This window comes from Melanotaenia boesemani, chromosome 5, assembly GCF_017639745.1.
Source record: "Melanotaenia boesemani isolate fMelBoe1 chromosome 5, fMelBoe1.pri, whole genome shotgun sequence".
In the NCBI taxonomy this organism is placed as follows: Eukaryota; Metazoa; Chordata; class Actinopteri; order Atheriniformes; family Melanotaeniidae; genus Melanotaenia; species Melanotaenia boesemani.
In genome coordinates, this window is record NC_055686.1 from 36,176,546 (window position 1) to 36,188,499 (window position 11,954).

At 39.2% G+C, this 11,954-nt stretch overlaps 1 protein-coding gene and 1 long non-coding RNA gene across 2 annotated transcripts; one reads left to right on the plus strand and one right to left on the minus strand.

Moving 5' to 3' along the window:
* Positions 1-1,193: 1,193 nt before the first annotated feature.
* On the minus strand, positions 1,194-11,574 carry ankrd46b (ankyrin repeat domain 46b). The gene is made up of 4 exons (XM_041984885.1): positions 11,439-11,574; positions 9,185-9,527; positions 2,198-2,356; positions 1,194-1,448 (listed from the first exon to the last, which is right to left on the minus strand). Exons 2-4 carry the CDS (start codon positions 9,493-9,495, stop codon positions 1,232-1,234), a joined length of 687 nt encoding a protein of 228 aa, XP_041840819.1. The 5' UTR covers positions 9,496-9,527; positions 11,439-11,574; the 3' UTR covers positions 1,194-1,231.
* On the plus strand, positions 2,832-4,653 carry LOC121639593. The gene is made up of 2 exons (XR_006010218.1): positions 2,832-2,867; positions 4,597-4,653. It is a non-coding gene; the product is annotated as an uncharacterized LOC121639593 (long non-coding RNA).
* Positions 11,575-11,954: the final 380 nt, after the last annotated feature.

Genomic DNA, 11,954 nt, shown 5'->3' on the forward strand with positions numbered 1-11,954 from the left:
TTTGAAAAGTTCGCTTTGTTATTTCACATGTTTACTGAAGGCCACAACTCTAACAAAGTAGACTGAGGACATCGAAGTTATAACTGCAGTTTATGTATATGCCTCAAAATTCCTGACATTAATCAGCGGGTTTAAGGCCCTCTAGTGTGCAGCCATCTTCCTCGGTGGTTCCACGTAATCTAATGAAGGTGCTTTTGAATATGCTTGGAATAGACGACCTTGTCGAATCTTTAACCCAGACCACTCCTCTTTAGTGGTTCATATTGCTTCTATAGGCTATAAAAGTGGCTTCATAGACCCTCAAACACAACGTTTAGCTAATGCAAGTAATTGACAACATTTAGCAGTTTGAAAGTTTTATTAATTGTTTTTAATGTTTTCATTGATTTCTTAGTGCGTCGTTTATATTTTCAAGGTTGCAAAGTAAAGAACTGTGACTTTTAGTTACCAGGAATGGGCTATTATCCAAATTAAAAACAAATAACTCATCAATCATGGGCACATACAGGCTACTTACTGAGAATTTTATTCCTACTTCAGCCGAGTCAGCTCAACAACAGGGAGGCTATTAACTGCCTCCTTGATCCTCTTCAGTGTAACGTTCTTGTGCACATCTTTGATTCTGGTGTTTTGTCTGCCAAACAGCAGCTCTTTATTTTTTTCCACCTCACAAGTGAGGCTTTCAATCTCAACCTCTGAAGAGCTTCTTGTTTTTGACAAAACATCTCTCCATGGTTTGACCTCACATGTGGATCCAATCATAAGATCATTCCTGCAGTCAGACGTGCGCTCATTTCATTTCAATGTGGACCATTGTGCCTGTCTGTCATGTTCACTACAACAACTAGTTTTAATGCAGCTTAGGAGGGAATGTCTTCATGGGCTCCTGATAAACAGGAAACTCTTAAAAAAATCAACATAAATGAAAATAAAGGGTGGAAAATATTGGCAATATACAGCTTGTAACAGAACACAGCATGGAGAAAACAGAAGGTGTGTCACTGTGTTAAATAAAATGTCATTGTCATTTCTGAACAAGATACCTGTATTCAAGGTGAGATGTTACACAATACTGACCTCAATAACACACCTCATCAAGCCTGCATCTGGGCTGCAAATAACACTAAATCCAGGTTTCTGTTCAGTACAAAGTGGAAAGCAGAACTTTACTTGTTTATGTTACATCCTCTGTAATCCCCCCCCCCCCTATAGTAAAACTTCCCTCCCCCTTTCAGTGCACCAGCTCCAGCTGGCTGGTGGAAAAAGGCAGGACCCCGCTGACATAGTAGGCGATGCCAAGGGACAGAAGGGCAATGACCACCAGCAGCAGCAGGACCCTCCAGAAGCCCAGGTCCTCCACAAACTCCTGCCAGGTCGTCCGGAAGCTGGACAGGACTCCCTCACTGCTCTGCAGATTGGGGTTGAGTAAGGAGTGGCTTTCCATTGCACTGAAACACAGAGGATAGGAGAGTTTACTGGTGAGGTTTAAAACATAAAAGCTGCTTGACAGAGTCTTTCAAGTTGTCCTCAACCATCACCGACAACAGAGCTGGGGGATAAATAATATATTAATATCCTTTATCCCCCAGGAATATAAAAAATAAACTGAAATTAAATGTTGATTTTTTGTGCTAAACCTTTTTTACTTGATCCATGCATCAAAGTTATCTAGTCATAACATTTATTTTGATGCCCCGTTGTATCACATGTCCAGTGGGCAGGACGTGACATAAAGCAGATGATAATGGAACAAAAATGGTCCAGTTACATCAGCAAGGGTCCAGTAGTAGTTCAGTAAAATAATTGGTCTACAAAAGTCTTTTATCCATAAAACAACTTGTTTTAGGTGAGAATTGCAGGATTTTAAGGAGTGAAGTAACAATTAACTCTTGTTCCAACTGTAGCCCCTGTAAAACATCAGTTAATTTTGTCCCTTACTAAGTCTGATCAATAAAAACGATTAAATACATATATAGATAAATATAAGGGGGGAAATTTCCATGAAAGCAATATAATGCTAATGATAAGAATATCTCTTTGAAGATGTTCAGCATCACCTTCTTCCTCCTTTTTGTTTACTTTGATTCTCTTCTTCTTCTTCTCTGGTTTGTTCCTTTCTTGTATATACACACACACACACACACACACACATAAAAATAATACAATGTATATCCATGTTCCCTGTGTCCTTGCTTACCTCTCACTATCAGCCATCTGCATGGTCTCCAGTTTGGAGTGGGCTCCCCTGTTGAAACCCTTCACTTCCTGCTCCTCCAGTCCCTCCAGAAGACGAATAGCGTCCTTGTTGACGCCGCGTCTTTTTGCCAGAACCAGCGGAGTGGACCCATTGTGGTTACTTTGATGCAGAAAAGAGAAAATAAAACATCAGAGTGCACAAACAAGAGGAAGGGAAATAGCAGATCAAAGTCTGTAAACTGTAATTTGCCCCCCTCTAACTGACACTGAGCTCCACCTGAGCTGCACGTTCAGACAAAAGGGGAAATCAGCAAACAACATTAAGGAAATAAGTGGTGTTAAGAATCACCGAGTCAAAGTGAACCTAACTTATAACTTAAACCTTTTATCTGATAACTTCTATCCAAATATTAGCCTCAGCAGGTACATGTGCACCGCGTTACGGTCTGCGCAGCTATTTGTATTCAAAATGCTTGTTTAAAGCTTGTTTCTGGTCAATGGTTTGGCTCCCGGTATAAAATGCCGTCCTTACGCCGGAATTATTGCCGGGTGCGTGTATGTCACGTTACAGCTGCGCCACGGTTTGTTCCGACCTGCGTGGCGCGGCATTTTATACCAGTAGCGTGTCAGGTGGAGTCCACGCGAGATCACAAAATCACAGGAAATCACAGGTACAGTGTACATTTTAGGACATCCTCTGAGTCAGAGTCAGGTGTCAGGACAAAAGTCATCAGGTATCAGGAAAAAGTTGTCAGTGTGGGAGTTGGGAAAAAAGTTGTCAGAAAAAAAGTTGTCGGAGTCGAAGTGTGTCTCAAATTGCGCACTTCTATACTTCGAACACTACATTTAAGTGCTTAGTGACACAGAAATTTCAGTCATCTTGCTGACGTAGCGGAAGGGGAGGGACTTTCAACCAGTTTTTCAAAGCTGAATAATGGCAACTACCGACTCAGCTGAACCGATGCAGGCGATGGCTGTTCTCTACTGTTGTAAGTATGAAGATATTTGATCGTAATTCTAATATAAACTGCAGCATGCTTCTTATCTCTTCTATCCCTGATAACAGTTATGGATCTGATCATTTGTTGGAGGCTGCAGTAGAGTTAGTAACGTAAATGTTAGCAGTTTTATAGCCGATTTCGCGGATCTAGATGGGCTATAAGTGTTAAAAATGATTAATGCTATAGGTTCCGTATGTTTATTCATGATTGTTGAACCTCCAGATCTCTGGTCTCTGGTGTAAACGAAATGGTCCTTGATCTGAAAACTGATCTGGAAACACCGCTAGTTTAGAGAACCGGACGGTTTCCATGGTAACGCTGACTAAGCCGTAGCTGATTGTATATCACTTTAGAAAAGCGTCTGCAAAGTATCCATAAAGTACATATATACATATTAATGTTTGCTTTTATATAAACTGACATTGTGTGTTCACCGTAGGTCACTGTGGCATCAAACCCCCGAGCCAGCAGTGGCTCTGAGGCGTTTACCACCTGAGGGCTAGGACGCTGCTGTAGAGAAGAAGAGGCGACAAAATTTAAAATAAAATGTTTTCTGCATCCCTGTTTTAGCGTCTTCATTACTGCATTTCATATTTTAAATGATGGTTTCTAGTAGAATCGGTTTCCTGTTGCAGACGTGAAGGTATCAGTGGAAACACCAATAAAACACATGTATAATGTAAAGTACTTTAATTCAGTGAAGATATCTTTGCTTATTTAAAAGCTGTTTTTTAGTGTTTTAAATTGCACTTTATACTAACAGGTATGAGGGAGACATGCAAAGACACATGAACGTGTGCTGATGGTTTCTATTGTTATCTACTGAGATAGATTAATACAGTGGAGGCCACGGTTCTTTGTTTCACTAATGAGGCCTTTTAAAAGGCATTTAATAGCATAAAAGTATGATGACATTTAAACACGTATGTTAACGTGATTGTAGATTTTGGAAGAACTTGGACTGATTGTCCTAAAAAAAAGTATATTAACGGAGCGGCGCTGCTATTAGGCAGCATGTAGGAGGTCATAGACCTTAAAATAAATAAGCATACATTCTAATTCATGTGCAGCCCGAGGAGGATCCTGCGTTGGATGCGACAAAGTTTACAGGTGCGGTTAAGTAAGGAGTAAACAAAGTAAAATCAAGAGTTGGAAATTCATTCTGTAAATCAAGAACCATCGTCAAAAGCTGGTACGTCACTACCGGTAAGTGCAAAACGTTAGTGCTCAATTTGGATCAGCACTTATCCACGATGTGTTTGAGACACACTTCGACTCTGACAACTTTTTTTCAAACTCCGACACTGACATCTGACAACTTTTTCCTGATACCTGATGACTTTTGTCCTGACACCTGACTCTGACTACGAGGATGTCCTAAAATGTACACCGTACACAGGAGAAGTGGAGAATCTTATGATTCTCTACTTATAGGATAAACGTCCCGTCATCTATGCTGAAAAAAAAAAAAGAAACACAGAGACCCCCTCACCAGTTAAACACATAATGCTTTCATGGTTCCTCATTGACTAAAAAATAACTGAATACTGGTGGAAGCCGCAGCGCAGCCGTAACGTGCCATAGTTGCACCTGGTATAAAACAGGTCATACTGGGCGCGCCGCCGTGCGTTTCAGAAGCATTACAGAAGCGCGTAGTTTGTACGGCTGCTAAACATACAAGCTGTGTCTTTTTATGACGGAACATGCTTCCAGAACGCATCAAACTCAGCAGTTCAGATAGGGACAGGAATTCAGATGTGGGAGCACTAGTAATTTTCAAAATAAAAGCCCCCGTGCAGATTTGTGCTTGCTGAACCATTACGAGGTCGGAACGAAACCTAAAGGATGCTACACAGCAAGGCAAAGGACGCTAAACAATGATAAACATCACCCTGTTCCAACTTTTTACAGGTGTGTTGCTGCCATCAAAAGAGCTCATATTTTCCATGAAATTCTATAATGTCTCGGTTTCAACACCTGATGTTAAAGCTGAATTATGTTCTTTGGTGAACAAAATATGACTGGATAAGATTTACAAATCATTGCATTTTGTTTTTATTTACATTTTAACACTGTGTCCCAAATGTTTTGGAATTAAGGTTGTAGTAGCTCACCAGTGTGTTGGATATGCACAATTTTATTATTTTTTTCCAAGAAAGACGTAGGAGCACTACCTGGACCAGGACAGAAATTTCTCCCTCAACTCCAGCTTACACAGGTGTTAACACAGCTGATACTTGCAAACACAGAAAGGTTCCTTCAGTGAAGATATTTTCTCCATTTTGGTCAGAGAAATTTTACCATTCCTTCAGCTCAGACGTGAGACATCTGTCTCACTTAAATAACGTAGAAATCAGACCAAATGCAACATGATCGTTAAGACTGAGGCTGCTTTGAAAAACATTGGATTTGGATGTGATTTTGCACCACTTTTGAAAGTGGACTGGGTCAAATTAGAATATGAAAAAAAAAAAAAAACAAAACAACTGATTTGTGCTCTTCAGGCTGTCACGAAAGAAAAGATCCAATATGGGTCACATGTGGGCTATAAAGTGTGATTTGGGCCACTTTTGCCTACAGTGTAAACGTAGCCTTAACAACTTGACATGAAGCGAAGCAGACAACAAATACTTGCCAGGTCTCCTTGTATCCAACAATCTGGACAAACAAAGCAGCACTTAAACACACCACAAAGTCAACTTCTAACTGCCAGACAGACAACACACACATACAATCAGCACCTGCAGAGGACATAAATCACAGAAAGAAAAAATAAAGAGTTTTTTGTTTTTCAGTAATGCCACACAGAGTTGATAGATGGTGGACCGAGGCTGCGCATCAGCTTTAGTTTTTGAAAATAATGATCCTCAGTGAGGGAGGACCTGGATCTTTTAAAACTTAAAGCTTGTTTTCTTTTCTTAATTATATTTTGTTTGTTGGCACTCGTAATTCTGGCACATTTTTTCATAGCCATAGTTTAAAGTCAATTCAATTTACAGGCAAACACCGCAGGTTACTAAGTCAGTTGAACCAAATGCATCCAAAACTACTAATATTAAAAAGTGGAATTGAGGTTGACAGGTTATAACAAGTATTGCAATTCATAAAACAAGTTAACCTTAATGCTTTTACATAATAACCAGATCCTTTACCAGACTGACAGTTTTAGCCGAGACTTTCCCATCAACAGGGATGCGGTGTCGCCGTGTTTTACTTTTATTTCTATATTTCACCTTTTTTCATGAATTGATGCCCTACTTCATCATAGAAAATAGCAGATCTATAAGTTCAGCATAAAGCAACATATTGTGAGCTTGTAAGGGATAGTTTTAGATTTGGAAGGTTTCCAACCAACAGCAAATACTTTATGATCTACTCAGTGTGATGCATTACACTATATATATATATATATATATGTATATATATATATATATATGTATATATATATATATATATATATACATATATATATATATATACATATATACATATATATATATATATATATATATATACATATATATATATATATATATATATATACATATATATATATATATATATATATATATATAGAGAGAGAGAGAGAGAGAGAGAGAGAGAGAGAGAGAGAGAGAGAGAGAGAGAGAGAGAGAGAGAGAGAGAGAGAGAGTCTAAGTCTCAAGTCACTTTTAGTTTTAATGAGTAATCTGCAAAGCAACTCCTGCCATTGGGTGTGCTTAGAAGATGCATTATAATATCCAGGGAATTTAAAATCTGTACTCACCCTTTATCTGCCAGCATTTAGTAACATCATTGAACAGCTTAAACTGAAATACTCTGTCTCTCTTCTCTGGATGATTTCTTCACTTTACTAAATTTGGTAAACCTGGAGATGAACATGGAAATTTATTTAGATTAGTAAATATGTTCTTCTGAAGTTCTTATACGTAGAGAGGAGGGCCAATATGCTGCACCAACTGTCCTGCTTGTTTTAGACATTTTCCTGCAGCAACACACCTGATCCATATGATAAGCCTCTAATGACCCAATAAAAATTAGACTCAAAGAGTCTTGGAACAGGTAAACATGTAAAATCTGCAGGACAGTAACTCAACAAGTTTCCTGTTGGTAATCTCTGCACTAGTGCGTCAGAAAAATATTAATATATTTTTAAGAGGCTTGAAATATCTGAGATTAGTACAGAAAGTATTAATTCTAAACTTTTTTTTAAACTGAAAAAATCTCTTTATAATTTAATAATTTAGATCCAGGTCTATGCAGGTCTGATAACTTTTACATTCCCCAAGCAGACGCAGTAAAACCGCGTTGTTTACTGCAGGTTTGATCCCAGTTCAACGTCATCATAGTAAATTAAGCCGTTTATGGAAACTGTTCAGTATGTCTCATTCTTCTTCTGAACAGTGGAGTAGAGCCAATCTGATGAGTTAACATTATTTTAGTACAAAAACAGTAACAAGCTAACGTATATGCAGCTGTGGCTCTAAACTCGTTGCTAATGTCGATGCAAACATTAGCTTCATATTACAGTGACTGACCTCTCCAGGTGTATTTTAAGGTGGATGAAGGTGGATATGATGGATCCAGCAGTAGACGTTGCATTTTGCTGGTCTTATACCCGTCCCTCTTTAATAAGTTTTTAATTTCCAAAAGTTACAGCGGTGCTGAAGCTGCTGCTACGTTCACTCATGCTGTTTGTTAATGTTTTGATTGAGTGCGCGTGTACTTCAGACACGTCTGTGTGACGTTACATCTAGAGAAATGACAGACAACACAGCCAATAGATAGGAGATCAGACAGAGACAAGTCTCCTATAACACCCCCCAAAAGTGGCTGGATTTGTCGGTACTCCTGCTTTAACAAACAGGGTTTAAATATGGCGACAGTCACTAAGTTGGCTGTATTGGGATGCAATGGAGGCAGGTCTACTTCCAGTATTTGCCTGGATTCACCATCGGAAGCGGCAGAAGTGTGCTGTCTTTAGGAACATGTGAATTACAGTTCGTTTTGCTGTTCGAAGTTAAAATCAACATTCTGTATTGTACAACCAAACCCTGCTTTGCTCTCCAAATGTTTCCTTGTTCACTTGATCAGCTGAGCTCCACAGACCGACACTAAACGATGTCATCGGCCTGGAAACGTGTGATCATGTGATATCACAATATTACATTGTCCACCAGTGTCAAAAACTCTACCGGTGTCACGTTCCCAGGCCCTTGGCCTGAGAACGTGGTTTAGGCAAAGACTGCTGTGCGGTGCAATTGGCTGCCGATCCGGCTGACACCGCCCTCCCCCGTTCCTCCCGGGACACTTGATTTAGAAGCTATTGAAGAAAATAGGCCTCCAATAGTGATTATTGATGACTTTAATAATAAAATAATATAAAATATGATAAGAGATAAGAAACCAGAGGGCGGCATAGCTCAGTGGGTAGAGTGGTCGTCCTGTAGCCCAAGGGTTGCCGGGTCGATCCCGGCCCGAAGAGCTCATGTTGAGGTGCAAGACAGCAAACTTCACGTGTGTGTGAATGGGTGAATGTGATGTTGCTATATAAGTACAGACCATTTACCATTTTACAGACCAGAGAAGAAGAGGGTCGGCAAGGGAACAAGAAGGCAGAAGAATAAAGAAGAGCATAACTGACTGTAGAAATTACGCAAGCTTTTAAATAAAGACTGTACATGAGTGTTTAGAGCTTGTTGGGCAGTTGGAAATAACTTTATAGCAGTGCATTACAGCTGTCAAACGTTGTCTGAAACTGATGTTGGCTCACGGTAGTAGTGAACTCTGAACTTAGCACTGCCCACTAGTGGAGGAATAGACTTAACAACGATGGCAACTTAAAAGACGCATGGAAGTATGAGTACGGCAGCGTATGATGACATTTTAAACGGACGTCCCTGTTTACGCATGTAAGGAAGCATTAATGGGCATTAAGCCTGCAGACGATAGTGAGCAATGCTGAAGAAAAAAGAAAATGTTTTTACCAGATATCAATCTTTAACCCGTTGGAAACCAGAAACTGTATAGTATCCACATGACCACACAGGTGCAGTGCTGTATTCCCTTGATAATCCGTTGCCAATAGATCGGCCCCAAACTTGTGTAAGAGGCGACATATGTCCACATTTCCACGAGCGGCAGCTAGGTGGAGGCCCGTGCGTCCGCGGTTGTCCCGGATGTTGGGGTCGCATCCTGTCTCCAGCAGCCTCTTGGCAAAGGGCAGGTCTCCATCAATGCAGGACTGCAGCAGAGGCACGCTGGTCTGCGACGAGTCGTTGATGAAGACATAGGACATGTCCGAGTGGGTATCAGAAAATTCCAGCGTACCTGCAGTAAAAACAAGATCATAAAAGAAACATTGAGATAAGAGTAGACCCTCTGTGGGGAACCTCTACTTTCTAAACCACTCTGATTCCCCTTCACCCCAATGGTGAGCCAAAATCACATCAAACAGCACAGACAACCTCTGGCTGCTCTGTAGCAAGTTTGGCAGAAGCACACCTAAGTAGAGATAGATGGTGCACATTCAACCCCCTGCATATCAACAAAAACACTAAGGAGATGATGATAAGACTTCAAGATGAAACAGACTGGACACTAAAGTGGCTGGAGAGAACAAGCTCCTACACCTACATGCAAGAAAAGAAAGAACCCAAAGGTTGGGATTCTCAGTTTGCAGGTCTCTGCTAAAATCTTTCTACATTCATACATAGATATACATACACACACACACATATATATATCATTATACATGACGCTGCAATGTGTTGCTGCAATGTGACGCTGTGTCTTTTTCACACACGCCGGGACACCGGCCCAAAAGTAAAGTAAAAAAGAAAGGGGGCAAAAAATATATATATATACACATATATATATATGTGTATATATATCACAGCCGGCATACACACACACACACACACACACACACACACCTAACCCAATGATCCCTGGTGTAACACTTGCAAAGGCCTTCCAAGAGTTTCTTGTTTTGTTTTGGACGACACTCGGATATAGCTTTGCATTCTTCGTATTGAGTTGTGTGGTTCCGATATTTGGCAGAAAAGAATTCTAATATAACCAATTACTCAGCCTATATATATATATATATATATATATATATATATATATATATATATATATATATATACATACATTATAAAACAATGGATTTTATGGATTATAAAACAAAAACTGAAAGCCCAAGGCTCCCAAACTTTCTGGGGCAGATGTATGATAGTTGAACTTTCACATTTGACATGTGTAACCTTTTGTCTAATGGCATTCAGAGTTTCTCATTTAATAAAAACCTTTAAAATCCAGTTTAGTTTTTTTTTTTCCCCCCATTTGAACTGTTATTACATGCTGACAATATACAGTAATGTTAAATAACTGCCAGATATTGAAAGCAGGGGTAATCCTGGAAAAAGGGGTAAAAGCATTTATTTATAGCACATTTTCTGACACATTTGCAGCCAAACAAATATAAATATATCCATGCGGCCTGTTTGAGGCTTAGGTGTTAAAGGGTTAATAATGTGAATTTCTATCTATCTATCTATCTATCTATCTATCTATCTATCTATCTATCTATCTATCTATAAATAAAGTTATGATGCGTTTGAGTTGCCTCGTAATTCCGAGCGGTGAATGACGTAACGTCATTCGGTGCTGCGGCTTCCTTCTCTCCCCTCCCTCTCCTGTTGCTGGTTGTCTGAGGGTGGATAATGCAACGCAAATCCGATGGGAACATATTAAAGGCTGATAGAGAAAAATCTTGGCCGATTTTGAAATTCGGACCGGATGCATTTTTTTTACCCCTCAAAAGTCACCTTAATGACACACACACACACACACACACACAATTATATGTACATATATATATATATATATATATATATATATATATATATATATATATATATATATATATACAAATTTACAACGTTATTATTCTCGGCTAACTGTTTAACCAGTACATTACCTAACGGGGTTGAAAATATAGAAAGAAAAAATAATACACCATCATTATAAAATATCTTTACTACTGACATACATAAACATTAACGCTAGCCAGATGCTAATAACAGACGACAAGCTAACAGACCTACAGTTAGCCGGTTAGCTAACGTTTTGCGCATAGCTTGAAAGATACCAACTAACCACCCCATCGCTTAATGAACAAAAGCGTGTGTGAACGAAGCGTTCACACCAGCACAATCTAGAAGCAGTGCTACTGACCTGTTAATGTGGCCCAAATTACGAGAAATATACAATAGACACAAGCTTCCTTTGGAGCTAACGTCGCTAAGACTGATGTTGTTGTTCTGTGATGCTAATTTAAGGAGTTTGGTCTTATATCGCCATCTACTGTTTGAAGCATGTAGCTGTTATGAGAAGAAGCGTCAATTCTTCCACACTGCCGTTGAAACTCAACATTTCAACAGCAAATCCTGTTTAACTGGAAATGGAGAAACAGAAGAAAATAGATATTTATGGATGATTTGAAAGAAAGAAAAGATCAGGTCTTCATGCTTAATATTGAGGAATTCAGTAATAACAAACTGGTTTGTTGGGAGCTATGTAAAAATAAAAAACTATTACAATAGTACTTATCCAGCTTATTAACAACAAAATAGACAATTTACCTTTTGCACATGCACACAGTTTAACATTAAATGGAGTGAATATTTTGCACACACACACGCATACAGACAAAAATCTCAAAAGTCCCTGCAAGATGTGATTTTTTGCAAT

Bases quoted from the DNA above. Each gene is read 5' to 3' on its own strand.
- ankrd46b (XM_041984885.1), bottom strand. From the start codon at position 9,495: ATGTCCTATGTCTTCATCAACGACTCGTCGCAGACCAGCGTGCCTCTG. The intron at 2,357-9,184 runs GTAAAAACATTT...TCTGCATCAAAG, and splicing joins GGGTTAAAGATTGATATCTG to TAACCACAATGGGTCCACTC. The intron at 1,449-2,197 runs GTAAGCAAGGAC...TCTGTGTTTCAG, and splicing joins CAGATGGCTGATAGTGAGAG to TGCAATGGAAAGCCACTCCT.